General features: G+C 33.9%; 1 protein-coding gene across 3 annotated transcripts in view; it reads right to left on the reverse strand.

Annotated features, from left to right (window-relative positions):
• The window catches only part of LOC111055319 (multidrug resistance-associated protein 1), a 79699-nt gene that overhangs the window by 28668 nt on the left and 30429 nt on the right, over positions 1-20602 (reverse strand). The window contains exons 15-21 of one of the 3 annotated variants that reach the window (XM_039427817.1): positions 14708-14884; positions 12690-12857; positions 11957-12137; positions 9839-9953; positions 9118-9214; positions 8172-8391; positions 3755-3975 (exon numbers count right to left, since the gene is read on the reverse strand). In XM_039427817.1, the coding sequence (XP_039283751.1) occupies positions 3755-3975; positions 8172-8391; positions 9118-9214; positions 9839-9953; positions 11957-12137; positions 12690-12857; positions 14708-14884 (1179 nt within the window). Of the gene's footprint in view, positions 1-3754; positions 3976-7257; positions 7479-8171; positions 8392-9117; positions 9215-9838; positions 9954-11956; positions 12138-12689; positions 12858-14707; positions 14885-20602 lie in introns of all 3 variants that reach the window. The other 2 variants (XM_039427818.1, XM_039427819.1) reach the window with 2 other exon arrangements.

Below are 20602 nucleotides of genomic sequence, written 5' to 3' on the forward strand. Positions count from 1 at the left end.
TGAACGAAAAATACATTCACGCGAAAGGCTTCTAACGAAAAAACAGCTGTTTGACTGCAGCTTCCAACATAGAATAAACAACCAATTACAATAAATGATCACTAGACAATTACAAAATATAATGGTACAAAAATAATTTAAACTGAATAGAGCAACGGAGAAACAATCAACAAAAAATCGAAGATACAGAAACCTAACCTCAAACAATTTTGTTAGGAGCCTTTCGGTGATGATGACGAGCATGTGTGTACACTCATGTTCAACACACTTGTCCTGTCGTTAGTGGCCACCCTAAGCTGTTGTTGAAGCCTTGACCAAACTGAGAAAATGTTTTATTCACATATTCGTTGAGAGATTCAAGAGGCAAACTATATAAAAAATCATGCTTGTCAAACAGTTTCTCAGTGGGGATTCGGCTTAAAGCCCATTTCCACTAAAGCTGGGTCGGGCCAGGCCGAGCCGAGTGGAATCGGCCGGAGGCGGATCGGCCGAGCAGAATCTGCCTGCGTTCGCACTAAAGCCGATTCACTCAGTAGGTTTTCTAGCCTTGTAGTGAGAACTCACTACGTGGGAAGATTGGACTAAACTGAAAGAAGGCAGAATCCGCTTGGCCGAAAACGCTCGAGTTAGGCGTCAAGCCGACTGCACAAATCCGCTCGGCTCGGCCCGGCGTTGATTTGAATGCTCCCGACTAATTCCTGCATAGTTGGCGCGCACGCGGATTCCGCTCGGCTCGGCTCGGCCCAGCTTTGGTGTGAAACCCCACTAAGGGCCGTTTGCACAGTGTAAGTTTAAGCTAAAGCTTAAACCAAATCTGTTTTTTTTTTGTTTAAACTAAAATTCCGTTTGCACAGTATCAGTTTAAACTCTGTATTGAGTTTAAACTCTAGAAAAGTTTAAACCTTCAAAGCAGGAGGTTTAAACCAAATAATTTGGATTAACTTGACATCTGTAAAGATTTGATGGGGAAACAGCTTATAGTAAATTATTTTTCGACGGTTGTTTTTAATGCTTCTGTAAACGATAATAATTATTATTAATTTAAGTTATAGTGAATCATTATTTGAATGTAAAAATAATTATAATGGAGGAATTGATAGATAATGATGATGATGCGATTGATAATGATGACTACGAAGAAATTTTAAAACTGAGAAAAATTGAGCAAAAACGAATGATTTAAATTTCTGGGATGATAGAGAATTTTCTTAACGGTTTTGCTTGAGTAAAGCAACTGTCAATCCAGTATTTGATTAAATAAACCACTTGATAGAAAATAAGACATCTTTTAACAGTGGTCTTTGATTAGGAAACATATTTTTAATAACACATAACTGAGATATTTTGCTTTCGAGAGATTTCTAATAAACGAGGAAGACTGTAGTAGATTTAAGCGTAACAAAATCGCTTTTTTTGAAAACATTCTAAATTATATTTTTTGAAGAATTTCTTGATCGCTTTTCACTTTTATTACCGTACAGCTTACAGCTCTGTGGATTTTGAACAAGGAAATAGTAGCTACATAACCTCAATTTACTAATAGTTTGTAAACAAATAACAAATTTCCTGTAAAAATCAGCCTTCCTGATATTGTAAACGATGACATTCTATTACCAACTTAACGCTGAACTAGTTTTACTTAAAGTGGATTAGTAAATGCTCTGAGAAAACCGATTCAAGTTTAAACTTTCAGATTAACTTAATCGAGTCTAGCTATCTATACTGTGCAAACGGCCCTAAGAGTTGTGACTGATGTCCGGTTTTACCAGGTTCAGTCAAGACATTTGAACATGGCAAAATCAAGCCCGGTTTACAACGAGTGCACTGAAACATGATTTCTATGGCAATAGTTAATATCGATAACTGTAGTGCACACTACTTGTAAAGCGTAGGCTACCCGTCTTGACCAAGCTTGGTGAACCGGGCATAAAAGTTGGGTTTTGAGCCTGGTATTCCTTAACCACACAATGCCAAAATATGTCAATTATAAAAATGAATATTAAAAAATCTCTAAATAACCACTCAAGTGTGATGGTGAACAGTGAAGCCCGACTTTTCAATGTATATTTGATCTGCTGGAGCCAAAAACAACAGTACAATATTCTTATCATGGGAGAGTTCATACTTTAGCAATATAAAAGTATGTGAACATTCCCATACAAACCATATTTTTTCCGGAAAAAGAATACGATTAGTTCATGTGGGAGTCTTCACACATTGACAAAACGAAGCAGTATGAACACTCCAATGATAACAAAGGTATTTTTCAGGAATTAATTGCAATCTAGAGCGACATCATTAAGGGACGATTACAAGAGTGTTTTATGAATAGTAAAGCCAATGAATCTGCCTACTGTGTTAGGCAGAAAAATAATACCATCACTATAACGGGAAAGTTCACACTTTGATAGAACTTGACTGTTTGAACACCTCCATAAGAATAATAGATATATACTAGGATAGTTCCACTATTTTGTTATAGTCCTGTACATGGCAGGAAACAGCTAAAATTTACATGGAACATTCTTCCAGGTTTTGGTAGCTGTGTTGTACAATTTTGATGCGGCTGCCATGAATCATTGGTCAGTTTCGAGCAATTTAATAAGTAGCTACAACTCACTTCTACCGCCAAATTAAAAATTCGTAGTGTAATCCGTTTTTCAACGGGAAAGATTAAAAGTGCCACTAAAATTGACCACGAGTTGTGTAGTGAGTATGGTGTCGACGTTATGTGAATGCCAATTGCTTCTCTTTTGTTCCAGTAGGCCCTACTCTGTTGAAGGAAGCAAAACATTACACAACGACCAATGAATCGGCCGTCCATTCACATCACTTGCCCCAAACATTGTCCAAGATGTTTGAAAACACCGACCATAGCATTACGCTTGAAATATCGTAAGCAACTCTCTCCAAAATGTTAAAATTAGCCATACACACTACACAATTGGCAGTAAATTTCAGTCGCAGTTCCATTATTTCCCGTTGAAAAACTGATTACACTACGAATTTTTAATTTGGCGGTAAAAGTGAGTTTTAGCTAAATATTAAATTGCTCGTAACTGACCAATGAAACATGGCAGCCGCATTAAAATTGTACAACACAGCCACCAAAACCTGGAAGAAAGTTCAGCCCTGTAAATTTCAGCCGTTTCCTGCCATGTACAGGACTATAACAAAATAGTGGAAATATCCTCGTAGTAATCTATTATTCTTATGGAGGTGTTCATACAGTCAAGTTCTGCCAATGTGTGAACTCTCCCGTTATAATGATGGTATTATTTTGCTGCCCAGCAGAGCAGATAATACATTGGGCAGTAGTGCTTTACTGTTCATAAAACACTTATGTACACGTCCCTTAATGATGTCGCTCTAGATTTGCAATGAATTCCTGAAAGAATACCGTTGTGTTCATACAGTTGCATACCACTAAATCTGAAAGAAAGTTTCATGTAAATTTCAGCCTTTTCTGCCTTGTACAGGGCTATAGAAAATAGTGTAACTTTAATCTGGAACAACCTTGTATTTTATTGATTGGAAAGCTAAGGCGACACTAAGGGACGACTAGACACCAAGTGACCTGACTTAAGCTAGTAGAGCTATTCATGATCTTTGAGATAGCCAGCTAAGTCAAGTTATTTGCTATTTGGATCAGCTGCTACATTAGTTGTAATGTACTATTGACTTAGCAGATAACAGTTTAGCTGGTTAAGACAAGATGGTGAATAGCCGTGGTGTTAATAGTTGTCGGACCTACCCCCAGAAAGCACTGTAGCCAGCCTCTTATGATCATCGGCAGGGTGGAGTCAAGTGTGTCGACGTCCTTGCCGAAGCGGTTGAGGATGCGGCCAACCGGCGTCACGTCGAAGAAGGCCATTGGCACGCGAAGCACGGCGCTCAGTTGTTCGGCGTGCAAGATTTGCGCCGCGTTCAGTGTGCCGACAAACAGCAGCAGCGTCGACACCAGGATCGACAACACTAAGCGCCACACATACACACACGCTCACAATCATTGAACCCTAATTATAGTTAAACTACTGATATTGGGGAGTGACCATTAATAGCGATAAACTATCCTGACCTGATTTAGACTGAACCGAGCTTGGTTCAAGCGATATTTATGCTTGTCCGATAGTCATGTAACTGCTGATATCAAGCCCGCTCCAGACGCTCAAGTTTAGCTTCAGTCTTTTGCTCAAGCAAAAGTCGGAACACGTAAGTCGTTGCGTCTGGACGGTAAAACGGATGGGTCTTCAAGCTTAAGTCGTCATTAACTTAAAATGTATCGGCCGGGAATCTTTTTCCATGAAACCGTCCGTCTTTTGCCTATCCACCAAAACCTAAATCGCGTAAAATGGAAATAGAGGAATTGTGATTTCAGATTCGGATTCAGCGCCCTCAAATTAATAAAATGCCTCACGAGTACTTGAAAATAAGCAAGCTTTTTTCATAGATTTTATATAACGCTTTTTTCTTTCTTGATTCTCATGATACTCTCAGAATTTGATGTTGATATTATGATTTTAGTTGTATCGACAATAATTATTAATATTAAAAATATTTATTAGCATTGGAATAGCATTAGAATGCTAATAATTTGTTTTAAACAACTATGCTAATATCATTAAAAGCTTACCGAGTTGAAAGCAGAGAAAAGTCGGGAGAAAAAATAATAAGCTATATCGAGTTATCAATATTGCATGCCTCATTGATTGCAATTAATAGTCCACACGACAGCTGATTTTTTACCAAATTACAATGGGATATTAATTGCATGCAAGTAATAATCCACTCGACAGCTGATTTATGATGTCTATATTCTGATTTTTACGGTAATATTGGCGTTCGAAAGAGACTTCTTTTCCTTTTGTATTATCCTTAAAATGCAAAATTTCAAAAAACCTTGTATATACGTCGACGCGCAATTTAAAGAGGAACATAACATACCTGTCAAATTTCATGAAAATTATTGCCGCGTTTCACCGTGAATGAGGAACATATAAGTAAACAAAATTATAAACATATTTTCAGATTCATCTTGCGATTCTCGAAGCAATGCAACGTGAGAAATTTTAACATTTTAATTTGTGAAATTAACATTTGAAATTTTGTGTCTTTTTAACAACCAGTCCCTACTCCAACGTGAAGGATGAACTCTACCTTTCTTCCTATTTTTTACACACAAAACAAAAGTGGCCAAGAGTACTAGCTCTTCCATAGTTGATGACGAACTGAGCTTGTGAGCACAAAAATAGGAGAACGGACGACATAAGACGGATGCGTGTGGACGCAATTTTACATCCGTGTTTTGCTTGAGCAGAAGACTGTCATCAATTTAACTGGAGGGTTTATCAGTCGAAAAGATTTGAGCAGTTAAGAAGATGGCAAGTCAACAAGATGTCCTCCAGAACAAGTCAAGTTGTTTGATTTCGAGTATCACTTGAAAAGCGTTCATAAATACGTCAATATATAGTATAATCGTCGGTTGAGAGTGTAAAACAGCTAATTGTATTTCACAGAAAAAAATAAAATAGTCAGTCCACCTCAATTGGAAGGATACAAATATATTTACGACTACTACTTTTAAAAATATTACTTTTTTACTTGATGACTCATTTCATATCAAATACCGTAACATTATTCAATAAGTTAGATGGCTGAATGTCATCAAAATCAATCAGCTTTACTGAGAGGATCAACCATCTTTATTTAATGATAGGAATAAAACCTGTATAAAACAGGTCACAGATCCTCTAGATTTGGAGAAATATTTTGAAAAATAAAGTAGAAAGTAGACTACATAAATCAACATGCTGCATTAAATTGTTGCTATCTACACTTAAATTTGTTTCGAAAAACTTCAACAAACTACAGCAGGGGTAATTAACTCAAAATTTTATTTCTAGTGAAACAGATTTGCTTACCTATTGAAGATACCTGAGTTAGTTTTCAGAATCTTTTATAATTTACTTTTAAATTGTTCAGATTGGTATCATTATGAAAATTGAAAGAATTCAAATTACCAATAATAAAAATGAGCTATGAAAAATAACTCGAACATCATAAATTTTCCATTCATTATCTTCATGTAATATTCGCAACAATTCGTAAAATTAGGTATTCCTACAAAATTGAATGCACAAGAAATGAATTTGAAGTAGAGGAATGTGAGTAGGGAGGAAGAAGGTAGAAGCAGCTCAAAGCAAATGAAAGAATGGAAAGATGGGGGAAAATTCAAACGTAACGTGATCCATCCCACAGCAAAAAGATTAAAACAAAGGAATAGATTAACAAAAGAATATTTGATTGAATAGAGTGACTCGTACGTATTAGAGCAAGATAGATCTGAGAGCAAGATAGAAGACAAAACACAACTATATTCAACACCAAAAATTTAGATATTCATCATTTGACAAATGGTGTGAATCTCTAAATAAATCAACAAACTATTTCCTGTCAGAATCTTCCAAACGAGGAAATCCTCGCTACAATATTATTATGGAATGACTCATTCCCATAAAAATATGCAGCATCCCTAATACGCCTAATCAATTATTAGTAATGTTTTGTGTTATCTGTTTATTTCAGATTCACAACATAAACCATTTTTTCTGCTTGAAATGGAAATCTAGATTTGTTCGTGACTGAACCGTAAATAGTGATGAATGGGTAATTAGGGTCATTTAGTATGGAGTCGAACAAAGCAATTGTTTCTGGAGCGAATAATGAAGGATTTGCGTATCTTATGAGGATAGATTTCTATTACTAAAATCCTCTAAAACGATCTATTCAAATACTTGACTAAATGCTATCTTCTCGGTTGAAGACTAAGAAGCAAGGCTTGTGATTTTACTCATTATTTCAATAGTAAATTATAATTCTATTCGATTTTATAAATATTGTGATACCTCCAATAACACTATCGTTCGTTCTCAAGTTTATCATGAGCCCATCAACAAACATATTACACAGAATCTAAAGAAATAATTCCGCTTTCCGTTCAATTCCCCAAAATTATTATCAGATATGGCATTCAATGTTTTCCGGTTAAATGTTTACCTTTTGGAATCTTATTTTTTAATTTTGTGAGATACAAGGCGGCTTTTATACAACCATAAATTATGATTCAGAACATCTCGAATAATAATCTTCGGTAACTCCCTATACATGCATTCATTATTTTATTCATTTCTTTATAATTATGCATTCATCTTTCTATTCCAACCGACCAATTCAATGCTACTTAGAAATGTTGTTTACCATGAACAGACAATTGATACAAGATCGTATGATGACAGGTAGCGTGTTGTCTAGTATGTCAACATCGCGACTGAACCTGTTCAACAGCCGGCCAATAGGTGTCACATCGAAAAACTGCAGAGACTTGTGGAATATCTGAGTCAACATTAGATTGTGCATGGTTTCGGCTGCGTACAACGTCCCAAGCGCTACCAAAATGGCCGCCCATAATATTGTCACAGCTAATCAACAGGAAATTCAATCAGAAAATTTGAAAGTTCAAGAAGTTAAGATCGAGATAGAAAAAAAGTAAGAGAAAGATGAAATAGAGAAGGAACTTAGGATTATTATTGTGAGAAATAAAAAGTAAAGAAAAGAGTGATGAAGGATATTTTTTAAAGTCCAGTTGCCAAAAAAGACTAAGGAGGAAAGGATAAGGAGTTTTACAGATGTGTCAAATGCATATCTTTTCAAACTTTAGCTCATCTATATATTTGAAAAATTCATTTAATTTACTTCTTCGAATCATTTTAATTCTTTCTATCATTTAAAATAGGAAGAGATGTTTACTCATGTATATTTTCCTTCTGGTTTTGTATAATAAATGGTGAGTACCGTAGGCATATAAATAAAATAAATGCAGACATATTTCAAAAACTGATAATAAACGTGAATACTGAAATGATTACAGTGTATCAATTTCAAATCCACTGATTCCACTGCTGGAATTTATAATTGGGAAGACAAGTTTCCAGTCAAAAAACTCCTACGATTTATATTTCAGCTTCAACTTTAAGAAAAAACTATAAAACTAGTAGGCCTATCCATTTTGTATTTGGAATGATAAGTAATACATTTTTACAGGAGATCTGAATGTCAAGTTATCCCTAAACCAGAAAATGGCGATGTTTGAAATAATGGAGAGTAGATTTTACCTTGTCCAGCCCCCAAACCAGCATAAACGCCAAGATACAAGTTCCTCTGATGAGTGTGATTTGTCCCATTGCCCTTCAGGATTGGGTCACTAGACCACTTCGACAGCCAAAGATTCGAGCCTATGGAGAATCCTTGGAAAATCACGTTGATCACAAACGTGGCTACGGTCAGAATCATACCTACTGATTGGATGTAGTGTTTGTAGACATGCCATTTTACCTGCATCACAGAGAAAAAGAAATCATGATTGTTGGTAAAACATTGTACAAACTTCAAATTTTACTGTAATTAACATGTACTTCAACTTTTGAATTAATCTCTATTCCATATTAAACTTAAAAATTGAGTGAATGTGAACAAAAACCAGATGTAATAGAACTATAAAACTTTTGAAGGTTGAAAATAAGCAAGTAATGGCTATGTTATGTTTTTATGTTGTTTTTGAAGGGACAGATTCAAGGATCCAAAGGTTCAAAGAAACTCACAACACGTCAACCGTCACTTACTGTGAGTCCCAAGTAATGGCTAAGGGCAAACCTTAGTTGAAAGCATCCATATAGTTAAAGCATAGTGGAGCTGCTAAGAAAGCGTGAAACCTGAGCTTCAGCCCTAGCTTCCATGTACATTCGCCGCTCTACCATGTTTCGAAGCGTTCATCTACTTGCATTATTTTGTTTGGATCCTCTCATCTATCTACATAAATCAATATCTAGTAAAGATTATAATAACAATTTCCAATGGTTCACTTCTCTATTGATACTGATGATAAAAGTGAAACAACTAAAAGCAATTTCTCACCAAACTGTTTTAAATAGACAATAACTTAAGAAACAATTTAAATTACAGTATATCGGTTTTTTGATGAGAGTTATTGTACAGCTAAAACACAATATCGTAATGAAATTTCCCTTTTCAGGGTTGCACTTTAAAAGTTGATCAACTTACGCTTCCTGTTTCTGCTTTTTCGGTTTCTATCAACTTTTCTCCGATGGCTATTGCATTTTTATTAGGAGGTGGTCTATCGTTTTCCAATGATTTCCGCCTGCAATTAATTGAATTGTATGAAAAAATGCAAGGTGTGGAAAAAATGAAATAAGCTTCTAGAAAAGGCAAACAATTATTTGAAGAAGTATATAAATCCATAATGGAATGGTTGATAATTTAAGGAAAATATTTTTACTGCAAACAGCCCTTTGCAGATTCAACTGCTCAGTATTATTCTCCACTATTCCAGATATTTGATAAAAATAAAGTAATATCTCTTTAACCATGATTTTTGTTTGTTTCACATTATTATTCATTATTCACATTAAACAAACATTTTGATGACATCATATTTATATTCTATCTTTTGCAAAGTATTTCTCAACAGTCTGGAAACCGCTAATGCCGCATCCACATGTTGATCCAATGAATGCCAATGACGACCAGCGCCAGTGTGTGGATGGGTGATTTGCCAGTGCTTGCCTTCACTTGCCTCGAGCTTCACTTGCCTACGTTGTGTTACCAGGCTAGGCCAGCTTACTGGGGCAGCTACTGGGCCAATATGTGGACTAGACATAGCACTTAACACGCTATGGTACGTTCATTTATTGGACCTACACCTACTTTATATAGAAACATCAATTTTTTAAAAAGAATGTGTTTCCTTAAAGGCCATATTTACCTTTGAATAGAAGTTGTACTAGATCCTGATTCGCTGGATCTTTGTCGTCCCAACTTGGAGTTTCCAATTTTATCAATCTTGTTGCCCAACAATTGTTGCTTCAACTCGTCTAACTCTGCAAAATACAGATAGAAATCAAGATTAAAACAACCAAAAATATAACTTTTACTCGAATGAATTATTCTATGTCATCCCATCACCACATGAAGTATTCACATTACTTATTATAATATTGCCATAATATTGTGAAATTTGAATGATATATGTGCCAAAAAAGGTTAGCGAACCTATAAGTGCTATAATAAACGGTCATTTATGTTGATTGGGTCACCGTCGCCACTGACGGTATTAGGCTCAAGCGTAAGTCAAACTCAAACGAAGGTTCCGATCTCAATCATATCTTCCTAAGCCTTCCGATAATTGAAATGAAAAATGAAAAATGAAAATGAAATGAAATGAAATTTATTGATTCCTTTCACAAAAAACATAACAAATTACAATTTAAAAAAGTAGGAACTAAGTGGACGACTCTAACCAGTATTCGTGGTCAACTTACAAAAAAAAATAATAATCATCATTACAAAAAATTACATAATGATTATAACTTGATTTAAAATTATACGAATTATATTATTCTGAGATACTCTCAGCTTTTCAAGGTAACTCTTACAAGCACCCCCCCCCCCCAGCTGAGAATCCCATATTGCAGTCTGGATTGTACTAGTGCAAAATATAATATTCTTAAGAGATTAAGATCACAAAATTTTTTCAAGAGATAAAACGTTCTCACCGATGATTTAATGCTCTTTTGCAAGCTTTGAATGTGGAAGTTCCAATTCAAATGTTGATCAAAGTTAACACCCAAATATTTAAACGTGGTAGTTCTTTCTATCATTTCACATTTGCAATTTATTCTGTTACACTGCAAATCATGAAAAAACAGTGGTGATGGAAAATCAAAACTGTTTGTTACACTAAAATTTACATACTTTGTTTTATTTATGCTTATCTTCATTTTATTATTATCACACCATTGACTCAGTCTTGTCAGGTCTTCATTAATATTTGCCCATATCTCATCTATATTTCTGTGGGAGTAGAAAAGTGCTACATCATCCGCAAAAGCGCTCACATGGCCATGTAAGGGTAACTCTAGTAAATCATTGATAAAGATCAGGAACAAAGTGGCTGATAACACTGATCCCTGAGGGACACCTGTTCTGATAACGAGTGGTGAACTAAACTGATCCTTAACTTTGACTTTCTGTATTCTGTTGCTAAGAAAACTATTGAACCACTTGTTTGCCGTTCCTCTTATGCCCACTGCATCCAGTTTAGCTAATAATATTTTGTGGTCTACTAAGTCGAACGCGGTTTTGAAGTCGATATAGAGTCCAGTTGATTTATAATTTGCATTGAAACTATCATAGATTTTTTCAGTTACTGAAATAAGGGCGTCCTCCATTCCAATTCATTTTCTGAAACCAAACTGAAAACGACTGAAAAAGCCTATCCTGTCTAGATATACAACTAATCTGCTCCTCATAAGCTTTTCAAATATTTTTGAAAAACGGATAATAAACTAATCGGTCGGATGTTGTCAAGTTTCAATGAAGAATGTTTTTTGAAAATTGGTATTACTGTGCTTATTTTTAATCTATCTGGGAATATTCCATTTTGGAAACTCAAGTTAATTATATGAACCAATAAAGAGATTTTGGTAATTCTTCCCTTATGGTTTGTAAACCATGACTGCTCTGAGAATTCTCTCAACCTCAATCCACTCAATAAGCCTTTATTGATAAAAAAAATTTATGACATATGAATTACTAAATGAATAAATTTAAACTTGAATTAAAAAAAAACACTTATGGAGTGAAAATGCACTTATATTGGTAGTGACGATCGTTTCGACCTGTTGTTGGTCATCATCAGACTGTAGGAATTTTCTCTAATCGATTAGACCAACAACAGGTCGAAACTATCGTCACTACCAATGCAAGTGCACTTTCACTCCATAAGTGCTTTTTAAAATTCAAGTTTAATTTTAATAGTGAAAAAGTATGGATATGCAACAGAGTAATAATCATGCCGAATAAATTTAATGATAATACTCACGTTCTTCTTCTTCAGGATCATCAACATCTTGAAGATGATTAACAATGAAATCAGCAAAAGCACCTTTCTTGGCAAGCAGTTCTTTGTAGGTTCCCTGTTCCGACACCTGACCGTTGTTCACCACAAGAATAAAGTCCACCTCCGGCAAGAACGAAATGCCGTGAGTGACCAGTACTCTCGTCTGAAACAAAAACTCATCACATTCAGCTAAAACTTCCATAAATTAGAACTTAATAAATTAAATTTGTTGAATAGGAATTGATATTGTGGAATTTCTCCTTAGCTGAAGATGTGTTGGTTTCAACGCGGAACAGCAATCTTGTGTACAAATTTAATAAATGTGGATTAGACAAAACAAAAACTGTGTTTTTTTTCAATTAGAACCTAGTTATGAAAGAACCATAGATCCATTAACTTTACATGATCCGAAATAATGAACAAGTAGTTGAATCAAGAATACTCTATTGAAACGAATGCCTCATACTAGATTAGTAAAATATACACAAAAACTAGGAGTGATAGTTGCATTGGCTTGAATGAATAATAGTTATACAGGTAATAATTTGAAAAATTTTCATTCGAGAATTAGATATTTCAATTTTGATCTAACATTTTATCAATGGACGATTTCACTTGACTCTGGATGACACTACAAAGTAGGTTAATGAATAAGATGAAACATGAATGAACAGAATTATAAATTTCATGAAGACTAATCAATGTGAACGCTTACCTTCTTCTTGAGCATTCCTTTAGGTCCAATAACTTTTTCAAAAATGTGCTTCCCCACATGACTGTCGACGGCACTGAGCGGATCATCGAGCAGGTAAATGTCAGCGTTATTATAAACAGCTCTGGCTAAACTCACTCTCTGCTTTTGACCTCCACTCAGATTGATTCCCTGCGCAAAAATAATAAAGCAATAAGTTTTAAACGCATGATATATTGAGCATTTCAAACAATTACTATTTTGTTATAATTACGCTATCAACTATAAGGATCTAACAAGGAGGCTGAAAAGAAGGAACCCTTTTGAACTAGTTTTAAATCAAGTTGTGTTAGTGAATGCAGACTATATAACTTTTACTGCTCCCATAATCTCAAAGGTTCATAATCTCTAGGATGATCATAAATGGATGAAATCAAGTTTTATAGTCTTTCACAATGTAAGATTCATAATGAAATAAAAATTAATGGTTAGTCTCTGAGACTAGTTTTTATGAAAATCTTCATAAAAACCTATAAGAATATGATGTCTAATCCGCAGGCTTCAAGACAGAACAATAAATTGGGGTAGTTTGTAATTTATCAGTTTTGATATCCAACACTTGTAGAACACAATGTTCAATATTGTAGAACACATTCATTTATATATTTATAGATACAATATCATTCTTAACTAATTATGAATGATTGGGAATGGAACAACAGGCTTAAAGCCCGAAACTGTTCCTTTCACATTTTATATAGAAACTTGCCGAATGAAATAAGAGAGGCGGAGGTGTATAGTCTAGCCGTGTACCGAAGGGGTGTGGACAGGTGGCTGTATCACATTGGCTGGGAGGCAGCCGAAGCTCTGCTCCGCTCACGTTATATCCGATAACTATCAGAAAGCCAGAACTATCAAAGGATTTATCAAACTGATTTTTCCTCTATCAATTCATTACATTATAAAATAAATACAGCATTGCAGGACGCAAACTCACAGCCTCCTTTATTCACTGGGATTTCTTGGCCTGTACAAGAAATAGAATCAATCCTAATTTTAGTTAATATTTTTTTATATCTTTCAATTCTTATTTCTTATTTTACTATTATTTGAATTTGTATTTAATCCATTATTATATTCTGAAGCTCATCTTTATCTATTATAATCATTTAATTTTGTGATTGCTTGTGTTGTCTATGGAACTCGCTTCCACACGCAGACATTTAGTCTTTGTGGAGGAATTCCATAATATTGAGGGTTTTTCCATGTTTCACTGTAAATACTTGAAGGAATAGAAAAATATTTGAATTGAATTTCACACATTTTTTTAGAAATAGTCCAAAAATAAGTTCTGTCCAATTTTAGTCGAAAATAAATATAGACTAGGAATTTAGGGCCGGTTTCCGAGCTCGGGATTTAGCTCAGTTCTAGACTTTAAACAGCTGGAGTCAGAAAATTGGCTTTCCGAAACGGGGCGTAGTCGCAGTAAAACGACTAATGATGTTTAAATTGAATTTCGAAGAATTAGAAAATTAAACACAAAATAAAATAAAGAGGAAATAGTGTAGTTTCAGCTATTTTGAATTATTTAGAAATGTTTCATTTCGTCAAGGATAAAAGTTTCCAATTATAGAAATGAGAAATAAAGATTATCATAAAAACTGCGACTACGCCCCGTTTCGGAAAGTCAATTTTCTGACTCCAGCTGTTTAAAGTCTAGAACTTAGCTGAATCTCGAGCTCGGAAACCGGCCATTAGAATTCCACATGAACAACAGATTATTATAGATAATTCCCCTATCAACATATTTAATACTATTTATTTATATTTACATCCAAAGAATTACATCATAAAGAGGCTCACAGCTTTACTATCCAGAAGGCTTCAGAGTATTAGAGACTATAGTACATTAGTTGTGATTTCGTTCGATCACGTATCGTTATTATCAGATGCTGCTTTCATTAATCTTCCAAACTAAAGTATTTATTCTAAATCTAATCTAGGTTAGTAGAGCTATTAGTAAAAAAATCTATGGTAAATACCTTTTCGCCAATTTCAGTCTGATCTCTAGCCGGTAGCATATCAAAATCTTGTTTCAAGGCACAATTATCAATGACGCGATTGTAGTTACTATTTTCTAGAGTCTGTCCGAACAATATGTTCTGCTGAAGAGTGGCGTTCTGGATCCACGCCTGTTGCGGCACGTACGCTATTGAACCCTGCAAATAACACAACAATTAATCCAACTTATAATTAAGGCGGTAGGTGCAATAAGGCCTGTAACTCAAAACTATCATTCTGAGATATGAAGATCCAACGTTTTTACACATATATCTTGTAACATTCGGTTAACATTGTTGAAATACGAATGTTTCAATTATTTTGAAAATATGTTCTCTATGGTAAATTCATAAAAAAAATGATTTCAAGATACTTCATTTTCAATTTAATATAATATGGAAGTATGTTGAAAGCCATTGGGGAGAATACAGTACTCTCTATGACATTCTATACAATAAGTGCTTATAAATCTGTTCTCCCCAATAAGGTCTTGGGTTATTTTCATTAGTAAATTTCGTATAGGTAATAAATATTACAATACTGTTTAATATATTTAATTATTTATTTATTCCTATTTAATATAATCTTGTTAATTGGGCTGAAAACTATATATCTTTATGAAAAATAAAACTTCAAAAGTGTTCATAGTTCAATGAAATCTTGAAACCAGATGCCAAATATTAGTTGAAATGATGCCCCAAATATGAGTGTTATCCTATTTGAAAATAATATGTAAATGTCTTATGAGGAAACATCCAGGGCCAGCGGTTCATCATTTTCTTCATCTTCTGAATCAGTGTAGAAGTTGTGTACTTGTCCATCAGCTTCTTGGTTAGTTTCCCTTCTCGCTAAAAACTCTTCATAAGACTGTCGTCTCTTGTTTCAGATAAGGATAGAAGTCTTTGACATCTTTGATTTTTCCTATTCTAAGTGGGATTGCTGGTGCAATAGACAAAGAAAGTTCTTCAGGGAGCTGCTTCAAATATTTGAAAGGTTCATGCACTTGAGAGTATGATTTAGACACAGCAAGTGTACCACAAGGTTTGTATTTGATAATACAATACTGCTGTGCTGAATTGCAACGCTTTTAATAGGTAATATTCCAAGTTATAGTGAAAAAGTAAGGAAAATTGAGACCGTTGTTAATACTGTTCAGGCAAGCCAGGAATTTTTATCTGCAAAGTACGATGAACTGCTCAGTGAAATCAAAGGTTTGCGCAATGAAAACAAAAAACTAACGAGTGACATTTCTCATTTAAATAAACAGCTTGCCTCCAAAGATAGCGTCATTGACAGTCTCAATATGCAAATAAATGAACTTGAACAGTATGGTAGGAGAAATAATTTGGAAATTCATTGCCTTGAAACGTCTAGCAGGTCTCCAATCGAAGATTTGCAAGTAATTGCTGAAAAGATTGATGTTAATTTCCAAATAAGTGATGTTAGTGGAGTCCACAGGCTACCAGTGCGCAAACCTGCTGATACTCACGGCGAAAAATCTCCAGTTTTAATTGTTCAATTCGTTTCGAAACTAGTTCGCTCTGATTGGCTTACCAAAGGTCGTGCTGCAAAATAACAAACAAATTGGTGGGGAATACAACTGAAAAAAGGATTTATTTCAACGAAAATCTAACAGCCTTCAACAAAAAACTGTTTATGCAAGCCAAGCTCAGAGCTATGCCTCTTAAATATAAATATGTATGGACCTCGCAGGGCAGAATCCTCGTTAGGAGGGAGGATCACGCACAGATTATTAGAATCAAGTCTTTCGCGGATCTTGATAAAATTATTTAGTGATCTACCCGATTGTTAAGATCTAGTACAGTATTCTCAGTAACATTTCTCATAGTACCAATATAATAACTTTAATAATAACAGAAACTAGTACTATCTAATCTCTGTTATGATCGAAGAGGATTTTCAATTTGACGATATGATTCTGCCTTGCAGGCCTTATCCAACTATTGATAACTGGCTTCTTGATACTGATTATTATAGTAATTTTCATTCAACTCTTTCGCCGTTTCAAATAAAAATAATCTATCTCAATATAAGATCATTAAGAAAACATTTCGATGAACTCACACTAGCTATCCGTCATTCAAATATTGATATTATATTCTTGTCTGAAATCAATATTGATAATAATTTGAGTGGTATCTTTGAGATGGCCGGCTATAGATCTGTTTTCAAATACGCTTCTAATAGGTTTCAACACGGACTTGCTGCTTATGTGAAAGACAATATTTCCTTTGTTCAAATAGATTTCGATTTCAATATTGTTAATTTTGAATTCATTTTTCTGGAACTTAAGTTTCAAAATATTCGTATCTATGTAATCAGTTTGTACAGACCTCACAGTACTCTAAAGTCAGATTTCATCAATGATCTTGAAAACGTAATCTCTAAACTAGAAAATAAATCTAATCTAATCATTGTAGGAGATACAAACATTGATCTTCTGAAACGGGACGATCAATTTGTTCAATTATATGAATCTATGCTCTTATCTTACGGTTGTAAGAAGGGTGTCTCTATTGTTACTAGGGAAGAATTCAGACAGGATCTGCTTACCCAGTCCTGTATTGATCACTTATTTATTCGACTTACTGATAATAGCCTTACTTGTCATACAGGTGTGATCAACTTGAAAATATCGGATCACTATATCATCAGTTGTAAAATCCTTCACAATTATTTATCAAAAGAAAATCAAAAGTCAGATACTTATAAAGAAATCATAGATAAAAATAAACTTATTGATATGTTGAAACAAAGTGAGTGGAATAGCTGCTTTTCACTCCTTTCACCTAATTTAATTTATGATAAGATTAAGCTGAACTTTGACATAGCAAGTAAACAATGTAAGAAAATAATTCATGTTAAAAACATAAAACTCAATTTCAAAAATAATTGGATGACTGAATCGCTTCATAATAAACTCAAAATTAGAGACAGACTGTTTAGGCGCAGTAAGAGTAATCCGTCCAACATCCAGTATAGAAACGAATATCAAAGTTATCGTAACAAACTTAATAAAGAAATCTCTTTAACAAAACGTGAACACATAATAAAAAAATTTGCCAACTCAAAAAATGACATAAAATCGAAATGGAAATGTATTAATGGAATTTTGGGTAGGGCTTCAGACGATTCTGGTAGCCGAATTCTAAGAGATTTATCCAATAAATTCAACAGTGCATCTGAACTCTGCTCAGCGTTTGCGAAATCTTTCATTAATAATATTAGAAACACGTCACACCTTTGTCCACTCATTCTTAATGACACTGTCCACATTCCACCTAACTCCAGCTTCTATTTAAGGAAGGCCCGGTTCATGATATAGAAAAAATAGTTGACAATATGGACAAAAATAAATCGCCAGGTATTGATGGTATTGGAGTACTGGAGCTACAACTCTTGAAAGATCATTTGTGTGCTCCACTGTGTCGTATGATCAATTTGTCTATTTCTAAGGGTATATTTCCTGACTCCTTGAAAATCTCAATTATCAATCCAATTTTTAAATCCGGGAAAAGAGACAATCTAGATAATTATAGACCAATTTCGAAACTGTCTACACCAGAAAAAATATTTGAAAGATATCTACTCACAAATTTAAATAAATATCTGTCTGAAAACGATATTCTGTCCAATGCCCAGTATGGTTTTCAAAAAGGAAAATGTACAGAAATACTTTTATCAAATTTTTCACATAAAATCAATACTTTCCTGAATAACAGATATCATGTGTTAGCCATATTTATAGATTACTCAAAAGCATTTGATACCCTTTACCATAAAATATTGTTAGAAGACCTCAATAGTATAGGAATAACTGGCAACAGACTTAGATTATTTGAGTTATTTGAAGGATAGATATTTTAAGGTTAAAATTGACGACAACCACAGTGATTTGATCAGAAATGATGATCTTGGAGTCCCTCAAGGAAGTATACTGGGTCCAGTTCTCTATAATATCTATGTTAATTCCATATCAAGTGTAATAAGACATGGAGAAATTTTTATGTATGCTGATGACACGGCTCTACTAGTCGCGCATAGAGATCCAAGGGCGGCGGAGCAATTACTCCAATCAGATTTCAATCGAATTCTCAGATGGTCTCATGATAGAAACTTGGTAATTAACAAGAAAAAAACAGTGTTAATGCATTTCAAATCACCCCATATTAGATGTGAAGGAACTCCAAAAATCTTTGTTCACAACTGTAAGTGCCTCTTCACTAACTCTTTTGAAAACTGTAGTTGTCCATCTCTGTCTTTGGTCAGTGATACACGTTGCCTTGGAATAATGATAGATTGTAGCATGAGATGGCATTCTCAAATTGACAATATATCCAAGAAACTCCAGGCATTAAGCGCTAAAATATTTTATTTACATAAAAACATCACTGTTGATTGCCTGTATTTAATTTATAAGTCGTTAGTAGAATCCATTATACGATATGGAGTTCAATCATGGGGCTGTGCTGCAAATTACTTATTATTGAGAGTAGAGAAAATACAGTTGAGGATCCTAAAAGTTATTTCGTCTAGAATACCCCATCTAAACTTAAATTTGAACAACCTTCAAACCCTACAAATTTTTTATCAAACTCTGACACCAAGAAATTTTTACACCTTCAAAATAATAGTATTTTTCAAAAATAATTTCCACTATAGACTTCTAGCTCCTCCTGCCCATTACAATTTCAGGTCACCAATAATATACCAAATTCCCCGGTTCAATAATATTTATGGAAAAAGATCTCTGCTCTACATAATACCTTTCCTTTTCAACAAACTACCCGCAAACATAAGAGACTACTCAAAAACGGATGTAATGATCTATGTAATAAACAATCCCAACTCGATTTCAACCCAGTGAAATCGAAATGAGAATAAAACACAGTGATAATAGTACTCTAAATTCTGAAATAAACAATAAATATTTATTATCATTATTTGAATAATAATTTCTAATAGGCCTGCGTACGATGAATTTTCTTTTTCATCTTTCAAATAGCCTATTCCGCTGGTTTTAAATTATTATATATATGTTGTAAAGTCACTGCCGCCAGCCTGAACGACTAATAATTTAGTAATATTAATATTGTATAAAATACTTCCTACTTTATTCCTTCTTTTATTCCTTTTAGTTCTTAATTAACTCCTTATTTATCATGCTTATAATAATGTTATTTATTAACTCTATTACTCTTACTTTTGATTATTATGTTCTTTTTTATTTTCTCATTATTATTGTAATTCCTTTTTTTCATTTCTTGTATTCACGACAAATAGCCTAATTTTATTTTATTTGTACTTTATTTTAATTTAAAGTTGTGAAAATTTTGTTTTGATATGGCACCTGCTGAAAAACCCATGGGTTTAGCAGGACCCAACATTGTAAAAAATTATTTTCCAATAAAATTGATTGATTGATCGATTGATTGGATAGTTGAAACAACGCTATTTGTAGTGAATCAAGAAATTCAAGACTGGTACTGAATGTACAAAAAGTATTGAATACTCAATACTTCTTAAGTATACTTACAAAGTTTTGTCAACTTGAATAGAAGCTTCAGTCAACTGACTGAATCCATGGTATAATAGTAATTATTCAAGAAAATTTTAATAACCATCATAAAAAACATGCTTGAAAAGAATTTGGTGTCATCATTAAATTATTCTATCTACTAAATCATAATGAGACTTTGTTAGTTTATTGATAACAATTGGGAATCGTGTATGATTATTGACATCAACTAATGGTAGGCCTAAACAAAACGAGAGCAAGGAATCATGTTTATTCAATAATAATTATAAATGTTTGACGATGCCATATATATTACCCCTTTAAAATGAGATCAGAG

Source organism: Nilaparvata lugens, chromosome 5 (genome assembly GCF_014356525.2).
Source record: "Nilaparvata lugens isolate BPH chromosome 5, ASM1435652v1, whole genome shotgun sequence".
NCBI lineage: Eukaryota > Metazoa > Arthropoda > Insecta > Hemiptera > Delphacidae > Nilaparvata > Nilaparvata lugens.